General features: G+C 41.0%; 1 protein-coding gene across 1 annotated transcript; it reads left to right on the top strand.

Moving 5' to 3' along the window:
• The first annotated feature begins 4,906 nt into the window (after window positions 1–4,906).
• Window positions 4,907–22,492, top strand: LOC109479831 (hemicentin-2-like). The gene is made up of 8 exons (XM_019781844.1): window positions 4,907–4,926; window positions 17,371–17,724; window positions 19,691–19,984; window positions 20,300–20,578; window positions 21,161–21,394; window positions 21,555–21,620; window positions 21,984–22,166; window positions 22,314–22,492. The coding sequence occupies exons 1-8, from the start codon at window positions 4,914–4,916 to the stop codon at window positions 22,385–22,387; spliced, it is 1,497 nt and encodes a 498-aa protein (XP_019637403.1). The 5' UTR covers window positions 4,907–4,913; the 3' UTR covers window positions 22,388–22,492.
• Window positions 22,493–26,938: the final 4,446 nt, after the last annotated feature.

Here is a 26,938-nt window from a genome sequence, read left to right as displayed (position 1 = left end):
AAGTATATTCGACGAAGAGAGGAAGCTCACCATTTATCTATGCAATTTATGCGTCAAAATAGTCATAACATCTTTTACTTTCAATTTAGAAAAGTGACGTGAGAAAAATCGACTAGGAACAGCATCAAGATTATGATTACGGATTTAATGTTTGTGTAAGACGGAGACGTGCTTAAAATGAGTAATGTGCATTTAATCATATGATGGTAAGTCTGCCTAGAAGTAATTCACACGACACACACAGTCTATTTCTAATTCACGGATTAAGCGTCATGGGAAAACTGTTAGACGACTAAATAAATGACTCTGGTGGCAGCTAATGCAGTACATAATAGCGAAGGTAATATCGAAGATGTACATTATCCTATTCCTTGTGTGTAGCAACCCTTCGTGTATACCTGTTACTACTTTAAAATGTTACCTACCTCCTATGACCCCAAACGCAACGTCGACGAGCTTTAAGTACTTAAGCAGGTCTTAGCGCATTAGTTGTGTTTCCCAACGCAGGGAAAGCTTTTATTTCCCTTAAGGTTTGCCCTGTCTTAATATGTAAAAGTACTCAGAGATCATTGTGTAATTAGTGTCTAAAAGCCTTGGCGGAACCGGGTACTAATGTCTGTAATCGACCATGATGTAGAGACCTGCCTGCCAGTGCGGTTTGTTGAAAAGTAAATATGACAAGGGCATTTTCTTCTCAGCGCACAGGCCGACCCAGGGATATACATGTGTACACAAGACATCATTTGCCTAAGTGGCTCAGTTGTCACAAAATACCAGACGGACGTTAGAATATCAACCATACCCATAAATAATACCAATGTGCACGTCTTATAAATATTTGTCACAAAATGGCTGCTAAAATTATAAATATTTAGATTTTCACTCAAAACTATTTCAAGATTATAGATAATTTCAAATTGCTAGATTATTGAATGATTCGAATACTGCCTGATTGTGCAGCACTGAGGACTTTTAAAGATGTCAATTGTCGTTAAATGCTGTTTGTAATTATGAGTATTTTAGTGTAATTAAGAATTGTGATTTTAAGTACATGTAAGTACATGAAAGTGTGTAATTAAGTCGGTAGACTTTGAAATGCTTCCTGTTGTTTTACTACTACAAATAAACTATTCATATCATAAATAGATATAGGTGTGCTTTTGTTTTGAGCTTTTATAGAATGCTTTATAAAGTTCTGGTGCATCAAAGCCATCAGTTATAAAAGTCTGGAGCTGGCGGTGTGTCAGAAATATAACCTTTGCCGATAGCACCATCTCTCCCAATGCTACAGGCGTGAACTTTGCGTTATTCCACTCAAAGCCTGGCATGGAATACAAAGAGTGCCATTAGGAAATATCAGACCTTCTGTGGCATTCAGTACATTTTCACAAATGGAAAGGAGCCATCGGACCCGTTACTAATCCTATAGTTTACCGTCCTGTCTGTCCTCCCGATTATAACAGGGACTGGATCCCGCCGGGCAAGTCACAGCCGGCTGACTACAAGTATTGGCAACGCCATTGTCAATTTACTACCTGCAATTTCTCACTCTTTCCTCAATCAGATAACTTGAAGAACTAAGCATGGATCACCATTCGTTTTAATTATGACGGGCATTATCTTCCCACTGAATCTATTGGGACGAATAGCTGTGATGGGAAACGCTTGATGTATGTGCCTAGACTCTCGGTGACTCGGTACTTGTAATATTTTAACTGTTTTATAGGTAAGACACCCTATGTGCAGATAGTGATTTCCAGACTTTGTTTTGCTATATCTGCACATAGGAAATATAAAGATAGTGGGTGAATATGCAATCAAATGCTAGACCCATTTATTGTAAGGACGTATGCCCTATGGGGCATCCGATATTTGACCCTTAAAGTGTCAAATCTTTTAGATCAGCCTTTCGATGGGCTTCTTCTTCTTCTTCCATATTACGTGCTTAACCTCAATAGGCTGAGGGCTCCAAGCACGGTACGTAGAAGACGTACACAAGACTGTAATGTTTGATCCACTCACACCGGGAAGATCCCCTACTCTTTTCGATAAGTGTGGCGGGTTCTTTAGCGTGCTCGAGGTGTGGCTCTCCCCAAACACGGGACCTCCATTTAACGTCCTATCCGAGGGACGTCCCTAACCGAAGCTAGGTACTCATTTAAAGTGAGGAAAGTCGTGTAAAGTGCCTTTCCCAAGGGCACAAGATCGGTGACATGGGTGGGGATCGAACTCGGGACCTCTAGGTCCTGAGCCGAACGCGCTACCGACTGCGCCACACGACCCCACGATTTACTTGACACCTCCTAACTAAAATCACCACAAATAATACAGTCGTCATCGTAATCGGATATTTAGGATTCATAGATATGGTGACTAGCTAGTAGGTAATATTCAAAGGAACATTTTTTTCAAATCGTGATTTTATTGCAATAAAATGGAATAAAAACTGTGAAGTCGAAATGTTCACACATTTCAAGTGGCACCTTTGCTGATTTTAGATTCACTGGGTGGTTACGTTTGAAAACAATCCATCCGATGAAAATAGGTTTTGATGGTCTGGATTTTCTAAGCTCTTAGAAAGGCTAGTCGTACCTTACGCTCCATTAGGCTTTAAGTTAGTAAATAGAGACAAATGCCTGGGGATATTAGTGTCTTCCCGGGTCGTTCCCTCAGACACCGTCGATATTCTAAATAGCTCGCATCATCACGTGAGCACGTTTAGTTACTTTATCCCTGTCTTGGTTCATGAGATTAATTCTAACACTAATTACTACCCTAGACGGCCCGTACTTAGCTTGATAAATAGCCATTAATCCAAATCCTGCAGTATTAAAGTACACCTCACACAATCCGTCTTTGGAGTTGCTAAATAGATCGGCTCGCCTGTCGCCTTTGACCGATGTCCTATCACACGTTATGATTTCAGGCTGTTCCTTAAACCCTAGAAATAAAACAGGGCCCCAAATCAGAATTAACGATCGTAAGCCTTTAATACAGGACATAGCGAAATCACGGTTACATACGTTATTAGTTGTGTCCCCAGCCAACAGTTATGTCAGTGTTCTGGAATGATAACGTGATATTGATAATGCAGTGATGCCCACTTTAAACCCCACGTACCATTTTTAGCAAAATTAAGGACTTGCCATACATGTAATTTCAAATGCATGCCTTTCTGCTTGTTTACTTGGAGGGTTATCGAAGGGATTTAACTCATAACTTTTATATAACCCGTATGTTTCTTACTCGATTTTTCTTACTTAAAGATTCTGCCATTTTGGAGTAAAGGATGGTCTTGGCACTGTTGCTAGACGCAGGTAATTCATCTAGAAAGTGGAAAAGAAACCATGGGTATTTTCCCGGAAACATCATATGACAGTTGAGTTATGGTGCTGTTTACGGAGGGTAAAGTCTAATTACACAGTTTGTGCGCAGGGATTCAATCTGAACATTAAGCTACATTACGTAAGATATTTAATCAAAATTAGTGACATAACATCATGCCAAGTTAGTTTCTTTTGTCCTTTAGGGCATGTTGTATAATGTGCATGCCAAGTTTTTTGTTCTTTCAAGCTGCCATCTTGCCCATACAAAGCCGGTTTTATGAATACAGTCACATTAAATGAACAACCCTTCAGGGGCGTCTCCAAGCAGTATTTTTCAATTTGATAAGCAAAAAATATGACCAATTAATGCCATCTGAAGCATAGAATATACGAGGGCCCGTGAGCACACCGCTGCATAATATTTTGATTAATTATTTTGCCCGGGCACGTTGTCTATGTTTCACATAAAAGCAAATGTTAGAGACAATCATTAATTTTGCAAGGAAGTTTGGTAATAAGACTAACATATAGGCGTACTACTAAGATGTGCGTTACTTAGTTTTGTGAAAGAAAGAGTTACTACGAAAGTCAAACTTCTTATATATGCTGAGCATGTAGTAATTTGAAGTAAAGAATGCTTTCTAATGTAAGTCAGGGTAAATCGTTGAGCTGTGTGCCTCATGAAAATGCATCAGTATCCCAATGTTCATTCCACAAGGTCTATCAGTATTGAATCCAGAAGTAACAAATAGTCCAAGCGTGACTTGTGTAAGGCGCAAAGCAGAAACGATTTTCTTACGAATTTTGGCGTGGGGAATGTGTATGTACATGAACCCAATCGTTACCGGGTGCAAGATTGAATAGGCCTACAAATAAATTGGATGGATGAAAGACATTTCGCTTTTGTCCTCCATAAATATTAGGAAATGTCGTGGTAAACGTCATCCATCAGGCAGTGGCTGACGGGGGTGTGCGAATGATATAGTATTACGACGGGAACGGCCGCGGGAGGTTTTAAATGGATTCTGCAGGCGTTACACACATACTCTAGATAATGCAGTGCCCAAATGTGCCCCCATGTGATGGAAATAAAAATGCTGGCTGCACAACCCATTAATACAGGAATTTTAGGCTTTCCTAGAAAATGCCTCACGCTGGAATAAAAGACCCACGGGGCAGTCAAGTGTGATTAAGACAAGAAAGACTGCAAGGTGTGTGGAGTAATCAAATAACAGAAAAAACGTAATGTGCCCACGTTAGAAAAAAAGCTATAAAATAGGACAGTATTAAGTACAGACAGCAGGGTTAGGCCCTGTGACTCCGGAGCTTCCAGCTCGTTTGGGTGGTAATGGAATAGGCACGTGGTGGTCCAGAGGATGCCGGGAAGCCGGCACAGACGAGGCACGGTCGGGCAGGGTGATATCGACTGGCAGACTTTCAGGGATGATCAGAGAGAAGGAGGCGGGCACACCTAGACAGATTCAGCAGCTTTTGGGGAAGCTGGAAATGATGGCGCCGCCTAGCCCACCAGCTCAGCTCCTCTTATCCGGGTCATTTGCCTTTTCTGCCGGCTTCTACGTTCTCCTGATGCTCCTTCAAGGTGGGCATTAGTTACACTACATTGTTTCCCAATGTCCTAAGTACGTGGTGCTTTGCACAAGGCTGGTTCTGTTGCTTTAATATTGCAGAGAATTATCTTTTTTTTCGATTTGTCAATGAGATGAGTCGGCGGTTATGATGGAGAAAGTGCTTCAGGGTGTGAAGGTTATAATTCATTTTTAACGTTCGATATATTTTTGAGAGAAAAGGGTCGGCGCTGGGAAATAGGATTTGCATTTGGGAGCGGGATAGCGGAGTGAATAAAATCGACGGCAAACAAGATTATACATTTTCCCTGGAGTGTAGTACTAGAGAGTGTGTTGTGGCGCTCTGTCTGAAGCCTGAGCTCTTGTATCGACAAAGCATCGGGGTGTTTTTAAAATGGGCAATCTGGTGATAAATTACCGAGTAATCCTTTCCCTGTAAACGAGGCCCGATCAAGATCAATCAATGACTAGCTAATCCCGTATAGCCGGCAATCACGGACAAGGATGTCATGTTAAGGATTTCCCCAAACATGTTGGCAAGCATCTACAAGCTGGTCGGTAAAGACCTCAGTAAAAACAAAGCGGCTTAAATCAGTAAAATTCCATTCTAATGTGCGCAATTGCCGGCGGGATACAATCCATCCAGATTAGAGTAGGTCTGTTGTCATAGCAAATTATGATTACTGCAATCTGGAATAGATTCTCATCTTACGTAGGATTTTCGTGATCAAACTGAACAGATTACATCAGCTTTAAGAGGGCCATTCTGACATAGACTATGTTCTAGATTATCCGCCTCATTTTGCAAATGGGTCTGGACAGGGCTTACCGTTTGCAGTCGTTTGGACTTGTAGAATTTTACTGTGTTCGACCCGTTATGCAGTCTGGCTATAACCGCTACCGTGAGAATAGTGTGGCACCAGTCTTACACTCTGTCTGTCTACGGACTCTCAGTAAACTAGTCCGGACAGATCCCATACATATTGTCTGGCTTTAATTCATCAAACTGACAGTCGTATCTGCTTCCGTCAATTCTACTCAAAAGTATCCAAAGCTTGCACATGTGATACAAAAACACCTTCGACTCACAAATATCCAACTCGACAGTTTAAGACAGCTTGTTCACCTGTTGGAAGTTTTGACATTCTCGAAGGTGCTCCTGTGCAGAGATTCCATGGGAAGTGCTCTTGGCACGATTTACTCATTACAGTTATTGCCTCCAGGGCATCTGCTCCACTGCGCGTAAGGCTTGGCGGCACCTGTAATCTCAGTCTTCTCGCGTACAAGCAGGCTATTTTTAACAGACCGAGCTTTACCTATAGCTGCAGTTGCCAACGTGAATTCTTTCCTATTACTCACACTGCCCTACTTATCCCTGTGTTCGTCCAACTTTTTGAATTAGGGCAGCACTTTTCTATAGATCTTAATCGGATTACCATTTAGACGTGCGGGTACTGAGAAGACCAAAGAGATACCCACAGGAATCGGTTCTCAAATCACGTTATGTTACAAACATTTCTTTGACTGAAACTAAGTGCCTGGAAACATTCTTCACTTTTATCACCGAGTTCGCCTTGTGGTAATCTCTCCGGGGGACATGGGGACTAGGACGCGTAATGCCATAGTAGAAGGCCCGTGGAACTTTATCCAGTTATTGCAAAGGCAACGGATGCTATTAGCCGTGTTTTACCTCCCTCTATGCATCCTTTCGTGTATATTTCTTACAATAAGTGGCTTGATTTATACCAGGAACATAGCAGAATGCCGGGACACAGAGTCATAAAGCCATACGTACATTACTCAAGGCTATGGAGTGTGTCATGAGACATGCATGCCCGGGGGTGACAGAAAGAGCCCAATGAAAGGAGTGATATGTACTGTGAAGTTAAACTGTACCATCTTATATCCCCAGTAGAAACAGTCGGTAAATCTAAGCAGGGAAGGCTATGTTTCGGGTTGTTAGTTGTAGCACATTATCGTAAGTCTTCGGGGGAAAGCAAATGAGTGAAATTCGCCGGCACTATAGGTGGTTAGATGAAGGTTCAAGCGGTACGCTGGGCAATATGTACTTTATGGGATGACATATTGAGACGTCAGTTCAATTGTTGGCGGCGTCTACGGCCATTTTACCCTTCATCTGTCTTACGAAGAAGATCTCGTGAGCGCCGTCCGGAGACGTAATTGATTGATCGGTAAAAACGACTAGTGCGGGCGGTATGGTATAACTAGTAAATGACGGCGCGTGTGCGCGTGTCGAGACGTTCAGTTAGTTCACTTTTCTTTTCATTAACGATTCTGTAAATGAACAAGGGGGGTTAAAGGATATCGGAAGACTCCACAAAGTTATTCCCCTCGGTCCGATTAAATCACTCGGTTTTATCGGTCACTAGCTTGCGCACAGGATGAAATCGAGAAAAGGTTATCGGTACAAGTTAGGACCAGATTCCTAATTTTTTTATCTAGGGATCTGTGCCATTTGTTATGACACGAATACGAAACATTAAGCTCAGTCAGCATCACCTACCAGGTTATGTTAGCAATAAAGTTGATTTCATTGATACGTAACAGTCATGCAAAAACTTCAAAAATACTTCTAAGAGTCACGAAGGACCCGATTCCTAAGTTTGTTTTTTTTTATCTAGGGATCTGTGCCATTTGTCATGACACGAATGCAAACTTTAAGCTCAGTCAGCATTACCTGCCAGGTGATATAAAATACGTAACAGTCATGCAAAAACTTCAAAAATACTTCTGAGGGTCACGAAGGTCAAGCCGACGCGCTGCCCCGCTTTCCAGGACAATCTTCCCGTAACCTATTCGTTAGATGTTTGAATTGTTCTGGCGCCTCGTTCTATGATTGTCAATTTGCAATTGGATTTGGGGATTAGAATTGGTCAATCGAATGTGAAATACTTGATGTATCGTGGTGCCATGGGGAAAGCTTTAATGCAATGATGCTCCATCCAATAGCTAACACGGAGATTTGCCTTTATGGGAATGGCTGTCACATGTTTCGCCGTCAAACTATACGACGAAACGACATAATAATACACATTGCTTTTTTCACATGGAAGTGACAGATTTTATTGAGAAAACTGTTCAGCCATATCCCTTTGACCTATGCATGGTTTGTGAAATTTGAAAGCATTGTCAATTTTATATGAATACCGTAGGCACATTTTGTGTCTTGGTAACGAGGATCTTATACTCCGCCATTTCAAACATCAGTGGTCTGACAGTACAGCGCGAATATTGAAGTACCTATCAAGACTGTACCGTACATAACAGATGGCTCATATCCGTCTATCTTCTGAGTACGGCACAGGAGGCTTTTTGCCCGCAGCCATGCGTTCCAAAGCGTATATTTCTTTCCTGGTGGTAATATAGATATTTATCCAGCCTTCAACTAAATTCCCCATCATTTTGCTGACGCAATCCTGAAACAGTCGCCGAAGAAAAGATTACCCCAAGGACACAAAAACATGATACGAGAGGTTAAGAAAAAACTATTTGCTACCAATCAATCTTTTCTGGTGGTTTTCTGTCAGCTGTATAACAGCTTGCCTGCTCTCTTGGGGATTTCTTGGGGTTTTAGATGTTATATCCTTGGCCACGGATTGGATGGCACACGATGCGATATAAGTACTCTTACGTGTATCTAAAGCCCCTGTCACAACTTCACGGAGGACCTTCCCTACACTATGCCCCTGACTGCTCCCAACTGCACTTCGGTTGTGGTTTGGGTGTCGTAAGGCCGTGTATTACTACTATTTACTTCCTCCCAGCTAGTTTCCAGCCGCGTGACGACTTATTTGAGAGCACCCAGATATTTCAATGTATAAACAAAAGGTTACTTCTAGACACATTCGTGGTTGGAACGAACCTTATCTGTAACACGTTTTATTTTACGCTTTTTTTATGTACTTCATATTCACCACAAAACAAGCCACTCAAATGTTTTGGATTACTCTACTAGACAGTGAGGACAGATGTTTGTTGGCCTTAGACTTCAAAAGTTTAAGGTTATACCCATTTGGAAAACAATCACGTGTTAGCTTGTTCCATTCTGATGTTCTAAGAAAGAAGCTTTCAGCATGGAACTTCCTCGTAAGAGGTGGAGTGCGGAGAGAGAAAATGTAAGCACGTATAACATGATTTGAATTTATCATCTTGTTCATACTTGGTAATACGTATATGCTGTATGTGCTTTCTTGAGTCTGCCATTGTATCACACAGCACCTAAACATGATAGGCACAAAATATCCTCGAGGTACATGGTTGTATATCTTTTTCTTCTGGACATATAGGTCATGGACACACCTACACGGTTCGGGCCTTCTAGCTCTAAAACATAATTCAATCGACCGTGCTCTAGTTGCTGCTTGTTTTTCCTGATAAGAAAGCACGCAACAGTTAAATGGCAGGATTGCTCCAAATACCCAGCAGAGCACGATAATACATGTAAGATAACAAGAACCGCGTACGCCGACGTTTAGCCAGTACAGGGCCAGCTTGCTGAGCACTATGGCTGTTATATTTAACTACGTACATGCTGGCCAACTAGTTTAGTAATACTCTGTCTGAAAAGTCTTGAAAAGTAATTAATGACTAAGATAACAAGAACCATGTTCGTCGACTTTCAGCCAGTACAGGAGCAGCTTGCTGAGCACAACTGCAGTTATATTTAAGTACGTACATACTGGGCAGTGTAGTTGAGTAATTAATGACTAAGAACCGTTGCATGTCATCCTGAATGAGTTCGGGGTGAGCTCTGGTTTTGTCTTGTAATACATGTAAGATAACAAGAATCGTGTTCGCTGACGTTTGGCCAGTACAGGGCCAACTTGCTGAGCACAACTTCAGTTATATTTGACTACGTACATACTGGGCAGTGTAGTTGAGTAATACTCTGTCTGTAATGAAATGGAAAAGTAATTAATGACTAAGAACCGTTGCACGTCATCTTGAATGAGTTCGGGATGAGCACTGGTTTTGTCTTGTAATACATGTAAGATAACAACAACCGTGTTGGCCGACTTTTAGCCAGTACAGGAGCAGCTTGCTGAGCACAACTGCAGTTATATTGAACTACGTACATACTGGGCAGTGTAGTTGAGTAATACTCTGTCTGTAAGGAATTGAAAAGTATTTGTCTTGTAATACATGTAAGATAACAACAATCGTGCTCGTCGACTTTTAGCCAGTACAGGAGCAGCTTGCTGAGCACAACGGCAGTCATATTCAACTACGGAAATACTGGGCAGTGTAGTTGAGTAATACTCTGTCTGTAAAGAATTGAAAAGTAATTAATGACTAAGAACCGTTGCATGTCACCGTGAATGAGTTCGGGGTGAGCTCTCGTTTTGTCTTGTCACCGAGTAAGCTATCAAAGTACACTTATGCATCCCTCTTACTTCGTTTCTATGAATAATATTGCGACCTTTCAGAGTCGTCCTTGTTCGCGATGTTCCTCTATGCTATAATATTACTTTGCTTTTAAAGGTTACGACTTGTTTTATGTAGAGGCTTACCATCCGATGGGCTTCTCGCGTCTCATAGGCGGCTTTGTATTATTGTTAAATCATTACTTCTCAGTTATCGTTCAAAATGCAGTATTCCCAGAACTAGGATGATGGAGATTCCAATGAATACTTCTATTCATTACAAAGGTTTTTATGGAGATGGTGATGGCGAATAGAGATAGAAGGATTAAGGTTGTTGAATAACATGAAATCCTAGTCCAAAGCACTTTCGTCCAGAAGACAATCTGTACCATGGAAAGGTTTAATTTATTGCCAAAATTTTACAGCTTAGGAATACGCCAACGTCCACCTAGGTTTCTCATTGTAATGCCCTTTAGTCGGATTTACACAGCGGTATGTTAAAAAGTGATTAACAATACTTGGAGCAGCGGGACTAGTGTACTATGTGTGTAACAAGAAGGGAGCATTAATTATACATATATTAAACTGTTTGTCTCTATACTAATGGACAGGCATGCTGCGTAACATTAGCTCTAAGTAACAGCCCATCCCTTGAGCTCCAACAGTACATAAAGCTACCATAGATTTTATCTTAATCAACCAATCAGTCAATAATTTGACCACGTAACTTGACGTTAAATGATCTATCATTCTGTTTTACATGATTGATTATATATATTTGGGAACAGTGGTTAAATCTGTCAATATAGATTTATTGTCAACATAATTACAATACGGTAATCTGATGAATTATAGGTTGCACCTGTTGAATGTTAAAGATCGGAGCATATCAAGGTTAGATTTTGCATCAATGTTCGGACAAATAAAATTGTAAAAAGTCGGCAGGTTGCCATTGAAATGACGTAGAAGAGGTCCCACAGGAAAGTATAAAACCCACGGACAGTCCTAATTAAAATTCTTTTAGGCACCAGACTCATTTTAAATGTCGTATAACTCAGAGGGTAAAGCTTCTCGTGAGACCTACTAAAATGCAACCCACAAAGGTCCAGACATCCAATGCATATTAAAAGAACCCCGATACAACAACCATTAATATTGACTTCGGCACTTTCCTGTTGAGGCTTTGTGCTGCGCAATGATGTAGTGAACGGGCAAATAAGTTCAGAATCATTTAGAGCGTAAAGCGCTGATCGATCGATGTCTATAGCTCATTTTGAAAAAGGTGTGGATTACCATTACGAGCGACAGAATGGCAACGTCGTTCTCCAAATCCAATGGCAGCAACACCGGCGTCATATCAACAGGGCCCTGCGCGGATTATGTCAACCTGGACCGGGATGAAATCACTGCAGTTGTGTAGCGGCGCCGCGTCTCTCAGTAGGGCTGCCGGTGTCAGCTCCTGCTCCTAGAAGGGCCAAGTAAGAATATTGCGATATTCCGGAAGGAAGGAGTCACCCGCCAACGCAGACCGTCATCTTACTAATAATTCTGCATCTGGGAAGCTGTAGGGACAGTGTGTATTTGTGTGGACGGCGGCATTTGTAGTTTGGTAGAGATCAAAGGTAGACGTCGGTGAGGTCGAAGATGTTATTACAGCTTGTGTTGGGATTCCAGTCAGCACTGTCCTGGGCATTAATCTTTCCTGCTCTCTACTGCATTTGGCCGTTTTCCCATCACGGTGAGTATTCAGTACCTGGCGTTCTTTAAGTTTCCCCATCACATGGAGTTCACGTAATTGCTCTAAAGCGTAGCTGTTATTGCTTAGAGAATCACTATTTGATATTCAATTGAAGGTACAATCGGCGCCACGTCTGCCAATGTACTGTGCCAGCCTTGGTTCAACCAAGGACATTATACAACCATTGTCTAGATAGAATTATAGGGCTTCCATGATTTCCAACAAACCCTTTTTAATGGCGTGTTTATCAACTTCTCTAATGAGCAGAAATTGGCATATAATATGTATGCCTAGTCTTATTTACATATGATATGTAGGAAGACGCAAACTAATTTCGACGGGCTTTCTTCGTAGCAATCCCCCATAATCCCCCGCAAAGGCAAGGTCGTTTGTTGTCGGGACAAACGTGTGAACCTGCCGAACCCGCAATACATTCTGTACTTCGTTAATAGATTTTGGACTGAGCCGTGGATTACCACCCGGCATCATCTAATGTGCTTTGTGAAAACAGGCCCAGTTTTTACTACAGTGTTGGGGGCTTTTATGACGGTGCTAGATCGTACCACGGGTTAGTGAACACAATACTATTACTGTATGGCACACCACCAATAATTTACCACAAACCAACAAAAAGATTGGGGATTTATATGTTGTCAATACACCGTTAGTTCTCTACTTTTGTTTGCGCAGCAAAGCGTGATATGAATGGCTGCCACCAAGGGGAATTACATTTGTTTTGTTTTTCCACCAACGAAACAAGGGTTTAAATCATCACGAGGGGTAATAATTAAGATCGCCTAAGGGCAGGAGATGGATCAGGCAGTAATCTTATCTTCAAGTTTCATTCGTGTGACGAACAGATAACGTTTGTTCATTTCTGGGTTATGTCTTGTGGGATGGTGCCCGGCATTCATCGTCTTGCTTTAAGTGAGCGCTTTTGTCAACCGTAATTGAAATGTAAAGCACAGAGGGGTGCTTTTTCGGGGATTGATGGAAAAGAATGAGCATTCCAAGGGCGCACGTGTGCCGTTTACTCCGCACAGGCAGCAAGTTATGTTGCATGGCGAATGGGGAAACTGAATAATGGGGCTATGCATACAGAGATAACCGCCGGGATATGGAATGGCTGACCAGGCTAGAAGCTCGACGAACGAAACGACGCTTGAAACGACAATAATGTCACCCCTGACCCCAATCTTCCACCACTAGCCTGGGAGTGACCATCTCTTTCAGCAAAAGTGAGGTCGCAGACGGGCCAAATGATATGTTTTCATTAGCCTTTAGTAGTGAGGGGGCACGAGAAAAGGCGCCTTTTTACTTTGCTTTCCCTCGGAGAAAACCACTGAATAGACCGGAATAATCGCAAAGGTTCACCTCACCGTCCACTAAGATAGCAGCAAATCTATCAGGAGACATCTAACGACACATTTGTCTCCAGAAATAACGACCGCATTACTGTGGATGGAAGTGACAATGCCCCAAAGGTGACCTACAACTACACCCAGTATGAAAGTACCATTTACATGCCTCTTCATTCCTTTTACCTTGTGGCCACACGAGGGAAAAAATAATTGGCCTCTACAGGTTTTCCCCACGCACCTTTATGTTCTTAAGAAATGCACTATTGGATCAATAATGAAGCCTGGAACGGAACTCGGTGATGTGTAAGAACCATTTACGATTCAAGGCACGGTACGCGCCCAAAATTGAGACAGGCCGTCGTATGAAACATTTAGGGCGGTCAGAGAGTGGACCTCGGGGGTAGACATGAGTGTGTCGCTCTGATGTGAAGCACCTCTGTGGTTCGGATGCAAATTCACACGATCTACCAAGAACTGCTCACTGGAAAGATATCCTTTAGATGATAGAAAGTCCAGATTAGGGCAACAATGTGCCAGCTCAGCGAACGACCTAACCCCAGACACATGCATTAAAGAATATTGGAAAACTGTACGAAAAAGGTATAGCTTCGTTGCAGTCGAATGGACCGTAACACCTTCTCTCCCAACGTCACCACATACAAATCCCTACAGATGAGACAATGTCATGGTGTTTGCCTTTTTCTCTTAAGGCAATTTCGAGCAGAAGCAGCCATTTATCATAGATATGGTAGATGAGACCAGCCATGCATCAGCCACTTTCTAGGTACCCACACTTTCAACTGGCAACGGGCCAAAGTTTTGCGTTAGCTCAAGTTTGATCTTTCTGCAAGATGCATTAATTTCGTCACATTCCATTACCATTTCTCTCTTTAGCCATGCTGAGTGAGTCAGCCTATGTTAGATCACGGCCTGTATGTAGAGGCGCACGTAGCAGTTTCTACTTACACATGTGATCATCTGTAAGGAACATGTCTGATGACAGTAGAGGTCATTGCTGCCAGTAATCCCAGCAGTCTACATTATGCTATTAGTTCGGTGGCGTGCTGCTTTGCGCCACCTATGTCCCTCAAGGTGTTGGATACACGATTAACAAACCGTTTAGGAATTAAAGTCATGTTCGGGGCAAATATCCAGGGATAAAACAGTGACTTGATATCTATCTGCATGCAGCAGCAGCAACGCTGCTTCAAATAAATGCTGTTGTTACATTCACTCACGACAATTATTTTTAATACAGGCTCTAATTTCTCCGCTTTATGCACAAGAGTGATTACACTATGAAGCATAACGGAGGCTATGAAATTTACAAAGCATTGAGAGTAACATTGATTTCTAGCAGCGATATTTCGCACTCAGATCCAATAATAATGTGTAAATATGACCTTAGCGACATAACATTTCGTATGGTTGGAGTTGTGCATTGATCTTCATCCCTGCCAATTTTTCCTTCATATCTATTGCTATAACAATCTATTGGATTCAAGATTGAATAACTCCCTTGTAGCTATTTTTTACTTATCGAAAACCTAAGAAAGACTTTTTCATGAGGTGGAGACTTTACAATATGTTTCAATGAGAAACACCCTTTCCGGAAAATCCAATATATCCTATTTAGGATTTCGACGTTGTTCATTAGTTTCGGACCATTTCGTCCGTGCTTCGCATTTGTTTCGTTTTAATCTGATGGTAGACGTATCGCCTGTAGGCTAGGTAACGTAAAGCCTATAGCGCCTGTTCACAGCAATTACTATAAAGTAATAAAATTCCGATCCTGATTCAATCTATCATTTCAGTCCACCAGTGTATAATTTCATTACATGTGGCAGGAATGCGCTATCGATCGTATGTTGGTAACGGCGCCCAATTAATTCTCTTGTTTTTACCGTTTCCTATGTTCGAGTCACAATTCAGCGCAGTGCAATTTATTCTAGCTTGTTCATTCACTTTTGCTGTGCGTTCCATGTATCAAATTCATGTGGCGCACCTAAAACATGTTAACAGTAAAAGCTCAATTTAAGTCTATTACTGCCAACTTCTACGCAAAAAAAGTAACAAGAAAGTCGTTTTTCAGAAACCAATTATGTTGGTAGTCGGTAGCTACAACGACCTAGTAGACCACAGCGTAACCAATACCCTTAAGCTTATGATCATATTACACTTTCTATACAATCATCCTGATAGCATCTATCCCAGAGTAGAGAGATTAATGGCACACGCTCTGTGGAAATGGTTTATGTTCAATTTGTATGAGCGCGCTGGCTTTATCAACTACAGGGTCAAGAAGTCGAAATTGAAACTGTAATTGTTAATCAGATTCACCGGTCTTAGATTGAACAAGCACGGATTTGGGTACTCGCATACGCCAGTGCTTGAAAAGCAATGCTATAGCTAGATGGCTAGCTAGATGTGTCGTTATTTTAGGAGCTTCAATGTTTTAAAGGTATCCAATGCTAATCCAATGCTATTTCAGGGCAGCAAAACTGGAAATATTCTGATTGAAGGAAATCTTTATGATACTGACACATGCTGCTTCACATTAGCAAATTTAAATCAGCATTTCATACTTTGAGCATTTAAAACTGCAGAAACAAGTCCCAAGATGAGTCTTTTTTTTTCTGAGTGGTACCCTAAAAATCAGCCCTTCCTGTAACCATTTTCCGTCAGAATTTGGGAATTTTTGCTCCATGGGGGTCAGTATACATTGGGATAGTGTGGTTTCAACTCAGTATGTAGATAAATGACAGTTACTATAATATTGGCTTTGAAAACCCGTGTTTCCAAGCCTTTTGCGTCAATTTATCTCAGCTTCTGTCTACTTTTTACAAACTTTCAAGCGGCCTAAATTAGAACGGACTATCCTGGTATCCAATCAAAGCAGCTGATTTATAACAATGCCAACTCGTCAGATTGAGGTGGTTTAACAACTTAAATTCTGAAGTGTTTTCCATTTATCTTGATATGATTGATTACTGTTATTTGTATCACACTTCGCTTTGGAACTCCTTTGTGTGCAATTAGATGCTGCTTCCCGCCTTTCAACAGCAATTAGAACATGGATTGATGATATACATTTGGCGTGATGGGAGTTGCCTTTGTTACTGATGGATAATGAAGAAAACTGTGCTTACAAAGCCGTCCCGCCAGTAGTACGTGCCGTATTTCAAACAAATGTGCTCGTTATTCGTAACAAACATGCCCAACGTCTACTACGATTCTTTATTTAGTTATCTGAAACTTCTTTAAAGTCACACAGAGCTTTAGCGCCATTTGGCTGCATTGTTACGTTATTAGTGGGGTATTTGAACTCGTACTTCTACTAAACAAATGTTCTCGTTATTTTTATTTGTAACAAACATGCCCAACGTCTACTACGATTCTTTCTTTAGTTATCTGAAATTTCCTACAAGTCACACTGAGCTTTACAAGCAGTCATTATATTTGGCTGCATTGTTACGTTATTTGTGGGGTATTTGATCTTGTACTACTACTAAACAAATGTGCTCGTTATTCGTAACAAACATGCCCAACGTCAACTACGATTCTTTCTTCAGTTATCTGAAGTTTCCTACAAGTCACACTGAGCTTTACAGTTAGTCTTTACATTTGGCTGCATTGTTACGTTATTTGTTGAGTATTTGATCTTGTTTTTCCTTACTTCTCTTTACATTTGGCTGTATTGTACGTTATTTGTTGAGTGTTTGATCTTGTACCTCCTTACTTCAATTTCCTGGAATGTAGTTAGTTATAATGAGGGGCAGCAGCTAGGCCAGTAGTTAATCTAATCCACTGCTATACACAGTCTCATTTACTGGCTGTTCCTCCCTACGTGGCATGTCTATACAATTATGCATATAGATCGGGGTGTTTTAAAGATGCATTAGTTGCCATAACCCATTCCGAAATGCAGAAGCCAAACAAAGTCCCATGTGAGTCAAATGTGTTTTCTATTTTCAGGCTGTTTGGCGCAGCACACCAGCTTTGATCTCCCCGAGTCGGAGGAAGCCACACTGGGTGAACCCGCCACCCTGCCGGCAGCCTACTCTTCAAAATACAGCATCATTTCCATAACCTGGTCCCGAGTAGTGGAGAGCCCTTCAGCATCTGACAAGCGGAGCACAGTCTTCTCCCATGTTCCTCTGGCGAACCTGAGCAGAGCATACGGGCGGTACGCTGGGAGAGCGCGGCTAGTCGGAAGGGCTTCTCTACGAATCGATCCAACAAAAATCGAGGATGCAGGAACGTATTCACTGTCAATAATGACCGGTGAACTAGGAAATGAAGAGAAATTCATTCATCTGGATATACTTGGTATGTGTGGCTAGCGTATCTCAGCTAACCATTGGGTGGATCTCATATTGATATAAGTTTAATGTAGCCTGGATGAAGAGAAAGGGTTCCTGGTATCACAGGGACTTGTTACTTCTCTAACAAAGCCCTAGTGTAGTTATGATGGGGAAATTTAATGGATTCTGGCAGAATTCATGGTAGAGACTGAAGTCTGGAAATGGAAATCCATATCCATGAAATCCATACCTTACACTTTGTTCCTCTAGACCATGAAGACCTCTATAAAAGATTTCTGAAGGAGGAGATTTTAAATCTGTAACAAGTGGCAATCAATCAACCTTACATTTAAGAAATCCTTAGAAATCGAAAGCTTTTCTAGATGCAAGTAGACTCAAGGTTATTACTAAACTACTCAAAGAAGAAGTTGACTTCAGAAGTTGATAACAGGGTTTGAGTTCGGTCCCGGATGTGGGTATTTGCAACGCTGCCAACTTCTGTGCAGAGACGTCTGCTGCTCTGATTGGTTAGGTTGGCGACAATGTTTGCTGCCTTGGGCTCAGAACACGAGCGATAGCAGTAAAAATTATTGTTGGTGTAGAATGAGGAAACATTTTGTAAAGCTGCCCTCGGGCGATAAAAGGAAAATGTAAAATATGCAAAGCCACATGTGGCCTTCAGCAAGGTGGTTCGCTCGGAAAATATGCTGAAACATAATAGAACTTCCCCTTTCATTCCCCGAACTATTTACTAAAGCCATTTCCCTGTAGTGTGTAAATCCTTCACGAATAGCTCCGGAATCTGATATGAGATGCGCCACAACTGTGCAGCACGTACCGATCAATAGCGGGTTTAGTAAAGAAATCCTGCCACACTTTTCACATCTGTGTAATGAATTTTGACTTATGACAGTTTCTGAAATATATGTTGTCCCTTTAACTAGGAGAGGTAAATCACGACCAGGGGCTACTTGTTTTGGTGTAGCAGTTGTCTCGGCCTACGTAAATCAATTCATATCAACCAAGAATAATTGCCCCTCGTATGTGTAATCAATATCGTTTGAGATATTTTTTTCGGCAATACACATCAATTTGAGAGAATCAATAGGTTATTCTGTTGCTATATATGTTGCAATTCCATACGAACTGCTCCGTGTAAAATATTCCATTTGTTTTATTATCGTGCTAAAAGATGTTGACGGATGAATTTTTGTGCTAAATCGAAACTGTTTGGAATGACAAGAAAGGACACCTTGCATAATTGAACTGTCAAAGAAATCGTATAATTGTCAATTCAACTTTGATTCATAAAAATCAATCATTAAAATATCATGCTTTAAGGTATACGCATGTTAAATATAAACCCTACATCAGATGGGTGATATTTTTGTGTATTATTTATCTACTATATTCATGTTGGCGATCTGGCTCCACATGAAATACATAATGCGAAATATTATTCCTGACTACGTCCCTAGGCCCTATAATATTCTGCAGTTATCAATGAGATCCTGGTTCTATAAAGATTCCCCATATATCTTGCGACTTTATTACTGAATATTAATGATGCCTGACATTCAATGTACATACAGTGGCTCAAAGCAAATGACTTAAGAAGGTGATGTCTATTAGCATTTAATCCGAGTGAAGTTGGTATGATATACGGGGGGATGCCGGTAGAATATCAAAATTAATTCCCTGTTTTGTACTTCCTCATTATGTGTACCTCATTATATTTCCTCATAATGTTTTTGCTCTGTTTCTTCTTCTTCTGTTCCAAACACTGACCTGGTCAATCAGCCTCTCACCATGGTAACTGGTGTCGGGTTTTATAATGTTGCAATTTTATAGTATGATGGATTTATACTCCTGTCACCACATATATCAATGTGCTTGAGTAAGAATTAACAGAGCAGACCATATGCGAAGGCAAACATTATGCACTTGCTTTGCAAATATTACCTATCTAGTTTTTTTTCTTTTTTCTTAAGTTCCCCCAACTGTAGTGGTCGGACCCAGCGACCCTTTCTTCACAACATGGGGGACGTCGGCAACTTTGACATGCGCAGTAAAGGACGCGAGGCCCAACATCACCTCTCTTCACTGGGAGAAAGATGGCGGCCGAATTGAGACCAGGGGAATATCTGGGAAATATTCGGGAGGAAATGCAAAAATTCCATCATTGACAATTCGTCACGTCAGCAGATCCGATGCGGGGACTTATACCTGTCTTGTACAGCACGTGACACGACCAGCCGCCGCCAGTCTACTGATGGAAGTATTCTGTAAGCAAACATAATCTTAACATAATGCACATGTAGTTATTTCATATCTACGTCAGCGTAATATCGTAGCAACCATATTACCGGAATTGCCGTATTACAGAAATACCAATAATTCCAAGATTATACAAAGTTACCACATAACCTGTTTGGCGTTGGTAACAATTTTTGCAAAATGTAATCGGTAATGTTGGCATAAGTGATGGCTTGTAGGTTCTAAAATTTCTGGCTATCAAGATGAATAAGGAAAAATTTCGTAGAAGAGAGTTGGGTTGAGAGCAATGTTTGCAAACAATTTTTTTTTTACTTTTTACTCAGACCCTGCCTCTATCATCAGCATATCAGACCCAAAAGAGGTTTCGTTAGAAGACCACGTCACATTCCGCTGTGTGGCTGACGGGAACCCCCCTCCGAACATCACGTGGTCAAAGTCAGGCCGGCCTCTGTGGGCACACGTCTACACAATATCCAATGACGTCCGGACCAGTTCCCTTGTGCTGTATAGTGTAAATGAAAGCAGTAGTGGGTATTATACGTGTACTGCCAGCAATGGTGTGGGCAAAAGGGCAGAGAAATCAACAAATCTCGGCGTCCTTGGTAAGTGACAACTGAAACTACTCCTTCTTTGTCGATGTCAAAAATATATTGCATTGTACCTTGTACCTTGGTCCCTTATATATATTGCATTATATATCACCTAACTTTATTAGTTTTTGAATAGCAGTGTAATCTTCAAATAACGTAGGTGCATATAAATGTTTGCAAATATTTAGGAAACAGTCGTTACCATACTATTTCGGGGGTTCAACAGCTGGGGAAAGTAACTGCACAAGTCTTGCTATCGTTTGTCTATGGCGATAACACCGGCTCCTTTTAGGCTACAAACCATGGTTACATATATGTATCTCTTGTTGAAAGCTTTTTGTTGCAGCTATCAACCAACGAAACCCAGCGAAGTTTCATTTATAGTGTGCTTAACGCCTTTGTGTCACCAGTAGAGCAGGTGAATGAGGTCATGTTCATTGACGTCATAGATAAGAAAACCTTTGAAGTAACCACAAAAAGAATGTTTCAAATGTAAATCTTGGTAAAGCACCAGAGAGGGATATTCTTGTCATCTCGTGGTAGATAAACTTTACTCAGGAGAAAATCCCTGACACTGTGTCATTGTTGCAAAAGTTCCAGAGCGCCAGATGAGTTTAACGACGTTCTCGACCATTGCAACCATCATTGGGGCTTCTGCAGGAGGTCTCTGGCTGGTCATTTGTGTCACGCTGGCAGGGTATCTCGTCAATCGCCAACGTAGAAAGCGAGAAGAGAGGAAAAAGTTTGCCTTTTACTATGATGCTAGTTTGACAAGAAGAAGCCTTTCTGCCGAACCAGACGGTAAAGAGAGTTCTACAAATCTCCCAGGTATGTAAATATGGATTTTTATTTTACCTTGAATGCGTTTCTCATCGACGTAGGTGCCATAAACTCACCATGTATACAAATAGTTTCGGAATGTACAAAGTCACGCTTTACGAAGGCAGGTAATGAAGTCAGCATTTTATATGTTGTATTTATTTGACAGGCAAGGCTAATAGACTAACAGCAGGTGATCGCGGAATAGCAACAATGAGGAGAGCACAGGGGAATGGTAAGTTATTGTTCCCAGCAGTGTTTCTCTTTACCAGCATGGTGTACGTACAATTATGCATCAAACTCAGCGTGCGTTAAGCCCCCTGTATATTAACAAGCAATTGTAAAACGTACTTGATATAAAAGGACATTCCACGTCACTTTATCATACACTAAATGTGTAAAAAAATACTGAGTTATAATAAATTATAAGTCGTTTCGTTTTAAACAACCGTGTAGATAGTGTCACATACAATGTGTGAAATCTATAAAATCCTTAATATGAAAAAATTTTCAGAGAAAGCAGACTTATTATTTTGGCATTTTACGTATCGCCATCTTGTAAACTATCGTCAGAGCATTTGTCGTTTTCATCACGTAGATAGGAAATACGCTAAAGTCATCTACGACTACAAGCCGCGGGAAGACAACGAGCTGAAAATGGAAGTCGGTGACATTGTAGAGATACTGGAGGGTGAAGAGGGGAGCTGGTGCCTGGGGTATCTGAAAGGACGGATGGGACTGTTTCCTTCAAACTATGTTTGTTTCGTACCGATGGCAGAAGGTAACGCTCGGTATTTCCGAGTAATGTAATGATTGAGCCGAAGTCTATTATCTAAACAGACATATCCTTTCCTTGCATTGGTTGTTTGACATTGGTCATACCCAGAGGGCCTAATTATATCATTTTGTGTTGTTCTCTTCAATCCAGTGTCGCCAGCCACGTCACTGTACATCCATTGCGCGACAGACGAAGACATTAAGCCTGCGAACGGGAACCTATAGTCCAAGAAGGTTGTCTCAACAGGACATCTTTCAGTGCTGGATTTCACCACATGTCGACAAGCCATCTGATCTCATGAGATTATAGCTGCTCATTATTTGCAAAAGGTCTGGATTCTTGAAAAAGGAAAGCAGCGCCTGGGACGTGGTGAAGTGAAATGACTGAATCTCGTCGTGTGTACGTCTGATATCATCGTCGTTATAATGGAAATAATGAGAACTCAATGCATGTATCACCCATCCTTCTATTACCCAGTATGGTCAGAATCTAACTAAGATGTTTTAATGTTTACATGCTTACTTTATTGAAAGAGTATAGAGAGGAATTTATTCTGAGATGAAAGATATGTATTACTACACGTGTCACGAGTTATCTGCCTTCCGACACACTATGTCTGTTTTTCTGTCTCAAGCCTTTGCTAGAAGGACAAGCTGTCACGGCAGTCTGCTGTGAAATATGAGGAGGACAGCTGCACATATAGTACATGCCGCCTTCATGTATTCATCAACATCAAGGAACGTCGCCTAAAGTTGCTTTGACAGAGAACAGATGGACACAGATATAGCATCATTGGAAATGTTAACTTACAGATGATCAGTATATCGTAGAGAAGATATTTAATGCCTGAATGACAATACGACAACGTATTTTTATGGAGTCGTGCTTCTGGAAATGTCAACTTAACAGCACAACGATGATATTTGCCAAACTAGGTGCTATTTATTGAATTGAAAAGGTTTCGATGTTTATTTGCTAGCTGTGTTCTAACGCAAATGATAAACTAGTTGATGAACGTCGTTGTTGGAAACAAAGTTTATGCAGACTGAATTTGCACAAATTATTAGTATGTCAGCTTTTCGTACATTTAATGTAAAATTTTAATCTGTCAGAAATGTTGTAATGTTTACCCTTATATTTTATAACAAATCAATGGAACTTGATGGTTGGTTAACTCCATCATTGCCATAAATATACGGTTGAATTGGGTCTTTACAATCTCCTTATGTTAGCATCAGTCAATCGTTCCCTTATCCCTCCTATAACGAAAGACTACAACTCTTGTCATTTTCTTAGACGCAAGATAGGTTTGTTTGGAGTTCTTCAAGAGATAAGTTACAATAGGATACTGTTATGTATCTGCTATTTTTCTAGTAAAAAATAGCTGCTTTTCTAGTCAAAAATATCTATGACAATATACGATTTATGTGCATACCGTAAAGATAAGCCGTTTGCCTAGCACAGAAGGCCCCACCCTTCAAACCTTCATCTTAAAATTTTCAACCAATCTTTAAGATGTTTCTGACGGTATGGACGAGATACTTCACCATAGGAGATCATTTCACGCATCATTCATTTAATTCATAAGTTGAAGAAAGACAAATGATGCGCCAAATCTTTGCATTGTAGTAAAATCCAATAAAGAACATCTCCTAGAACTAAAGCGGTCCAGGAGATTCGCTTCCTTGCATATCTAATCAATCATCAACGATGTAAAATGCATCGGATCAATTAAACGATTATACAAATACAAAGGTCAAAGTATTCCGATATTAGAGTTAAGGTCCTAAATAACCCATCCTGAGGCATATTTTGACAATATATTTTGTTTATCTGACATGGATGATTTGTAGGTCTATTTTTATGTTCTGTGATAATTTTTTCATCACTGTCACATTTTGGCACCTAAATTGAACTGTAAAGTTGACGATTTTAACCCCTGAGTGGGGTACAGGCATTAGTAAGAAGGGCCTACTCCGCCTCTTTGGGGACCCCAGGTGGTCCCATGGGGGGACAACAAGAGGCAGCTGGGCCAATCAGGCTATCTTGTTTGGATGGTGGGGCAGTAGTGGAACTACTTATAATTCAAAGCTTAACCAGGCAGAAACGTCTACAGTCCGCTGGTTTGAAGATGCAATCACGGGTATCTGGTACCAGAGAGACGTGCTCAAGCATGATTTCAATTCAGCCACAAAGGGTTCAGCGGTCCTAATGGCACCAGACATTAGCATGACTGAAGGCCGAGCCTGGGTCGTGTAGCCATGTTAAGCCGTGTCTCGCCACCGCAGATTCTCCCTAAGATAGTGAAGGCCATGTGACCTGCTCATTGTACGTTTGCAAGAGGATAAATGCTTATCTTTTACAAAAAAGAACAATTGATTGCCGCTGTCGGAAATGAACTAGGGCTTATTCTAATCTGTTTGATAGCAACACGAAGGATGTTTGATAGCAACACGAAGGACAGGTATAGCAATTAATGTCGTTTATGCAAAGCTATGGACGAGTAAGGGAATAAACCGTAATTTCTAAATCAATAACACCAAAGCTAGCTATGCTCCTCTGGCAGAGCCCTTTAATCCAACAATTCAACTTCCAGTCTGGTTTGGCGCATTGCACCATTACTTCTTGCGTCCTGACACACGTCTCTGGTCTGCGAATACTCTATGTGGGTTCCTCATTTGCCAACGTCCTCCCACGCCTTGCACCCATAGTAATAGGGCCAGAGATCATTGATTGAGATAAGGTTGGATCTGATGAAGATAAGTCACCAAGATCGGCAAAGGATCTACAAGTAAGAGCAAACTCAGCAAACTTGGAAAACTAAGTATCCCCAGTAGCAAATTCCAACTTTGCGCAATAACTGCGGTGAACCGCGATGTAATAAAACCTGACGTCTCAGCAAAACTGCCAAAGATGTTCCTAACTCCGCCCGCTGGTCACACATCACCATACATCCCAATACTTATAAAATAGTTTCCTGTCTCGACCGTGAAAGCTTCCCCCCGAGGAAAATCCCCCTCGTGATAAGAAGAGACTTTAAATCAGATATAGTATAAGTTACGGTCGATACCATGGAAGAAAAAAAGTAAATCGCTTGAGCATGTAACCTTTCTTGGTCATTTGCCTAAAATCCCCAGGCAACTTGGTGTAAAGGAATTCGTCGTGGGTGGGTGAAATTAATGACACTACGGGGTAGCTGGAGGTGTCAATTGCTCAATGTCAATGTGGTTGGGTATTCCTTACGTAGGGGTGCTCTAGGTGTTTGGATCCGTATTGGATATGATTCCCATGCACTGATAGGAAATTGACGATAATACGAACTAATTTCATTTTCTTATCTACGTATGGTATCTGGAGTACAAGAAACGCAGACCCTCATATATTCAGCTGTTTCAGATATATGACGAATATCTCTTCCCGCCAGATAACTTGCATACTATAACGCAACAACAACGCATGACATATGGCATAAGGCATTGCCGTTGCTTTTGGGAATTTCATGCTGGCCTATTTTTTTTTAATTTCATTTTATCAAGATTTGATTTTACTTTCCGTCGACACATACCTATGGGATCAGGGAAAATTGCTTTTGCTTCAGAATACTTTTTCCTAACAGAGTTTCACCACATTAGGTTCTTTTAGAATATTCTATCATAATCATTTAAATATACCTTGATGCATTTGAACGAAACCATCGTATTGTAATCACTATATAGTTACGAATGAATTAGCTCTGATTTCAATTGTCTACATAATTGCAGTCACACACAGTGCCTACAATTAAAATCATCGAAGTCTTCTGAGCTCCATATACTCTTTTTATATAATACGTAGTCTTCTTATAAAAAAAACTTGTCTCGTCAGCAAGATTCATCAGTCTTCCAGTTCCACCCCCGTCACTGCTTTATTCCCACAAGTCATGCATGGCAAATCCCCTGTCATGAGGGTCAGATGTCACGCACTGCCACTAGGTTATCCCCGGTTGTTCCCAGAAAGCATCATCCGTACCTCTCTTCTCCTACGTATGCCTGAAGGGTAAAAAGGATTAAGTTGCTCCCTGTGTTTCATTTGTGGAATTGAGCTGTAACGTTTCAACCAATCCCACATCCGTTCGAAAGCCATTAATCTAATAGGCGTAGATAAAAGGTTAAAAGGTGAACATCAGAAAGGGTAATGACTTATTCTCCAAGGTATCAAAGCCGAAGGGCTAAAGATAAACATAAATGGGTTTTGGTCGCTTTCAATTAATTGCATCACTGGGAACTAATCTGAATATGTGGAGATAACTCGGGTTTGAACAACAACTAAAAATAAGCCGTAAGTTGGGTAATTATGGGCTATGCAACAGAACTAACGTGAGAAATGACCCTTGAAATAACACCAGCTGACCTCTGGCCTGGGTACTCATTTACAACACATCGCCGTAACGCCTTTTGTGACTTGGTAAAGAAGGAGTTTACATGCTTCATGCATGGAGGTCATAGCCTCCTTGCTTCATGTGAACCTCTTTGATCTCAAGACAGCCTTAGCTGTACTCATACTTTCTGAACGTCACTGTGAGCTGTTTTGGTTAAAGGGAAGGTTATTTTGATGACTTCGGCACTGAGATGACGCAAGCTACATCAAAGCATTGTCTTCTCAAATTCCGTGGCTGAAACGGCTTTTAAACAAGAGAACTAATTATAAAGCAATTCTAGAAAATTAGTCCCCAAAGATAACTTTAATGAGAAAAATGAAACACACCACAATTAGTCTAATTAACTCTTTAATTATTC

This window comes from Branchiostoma belcheri, unplaced genomic scaffold (assembly GCF_001625305.1).
Source record: "Branchiostoma belcheri isolate BF01 breed outbred unplaced genomic scaffold, Haploidv18h27 scaffold5, whole genome shotgun sequence".
Classification (NCBI taxonomy): Eukaryota; Metazoa; Chordata; class Leptocardii; order Amphioxiformes; family Branchiostomatidae; genus Branchiostoma; species Branchiostoma belcheri.
The sequence above is the reverse complement of the archived record's forward strand: the minus strand, read 5'-3'. Positions and strand labels throughout refer to the sequence as shown.

Bases quoted from the DNA above. Each gene is read 5' to 3' on its own strand.
- LOC109479831 (XM_019781844.1), top strand. The intron at 17,725-19,690 runs GTATGTGTGGCT...TTTTTTCTTAAG, and splicing joins CATTCATCTGGATATACTTG to TTCCCCCAACTGTAGTGGTC. The intron at 22,167-22,313 runs GTAACGCTCGGT...TCTTCAATCCAG, and splicing joins TTTCGTACCGATGGCAGAAG to TGTCGCCAGCCACGTCACTG.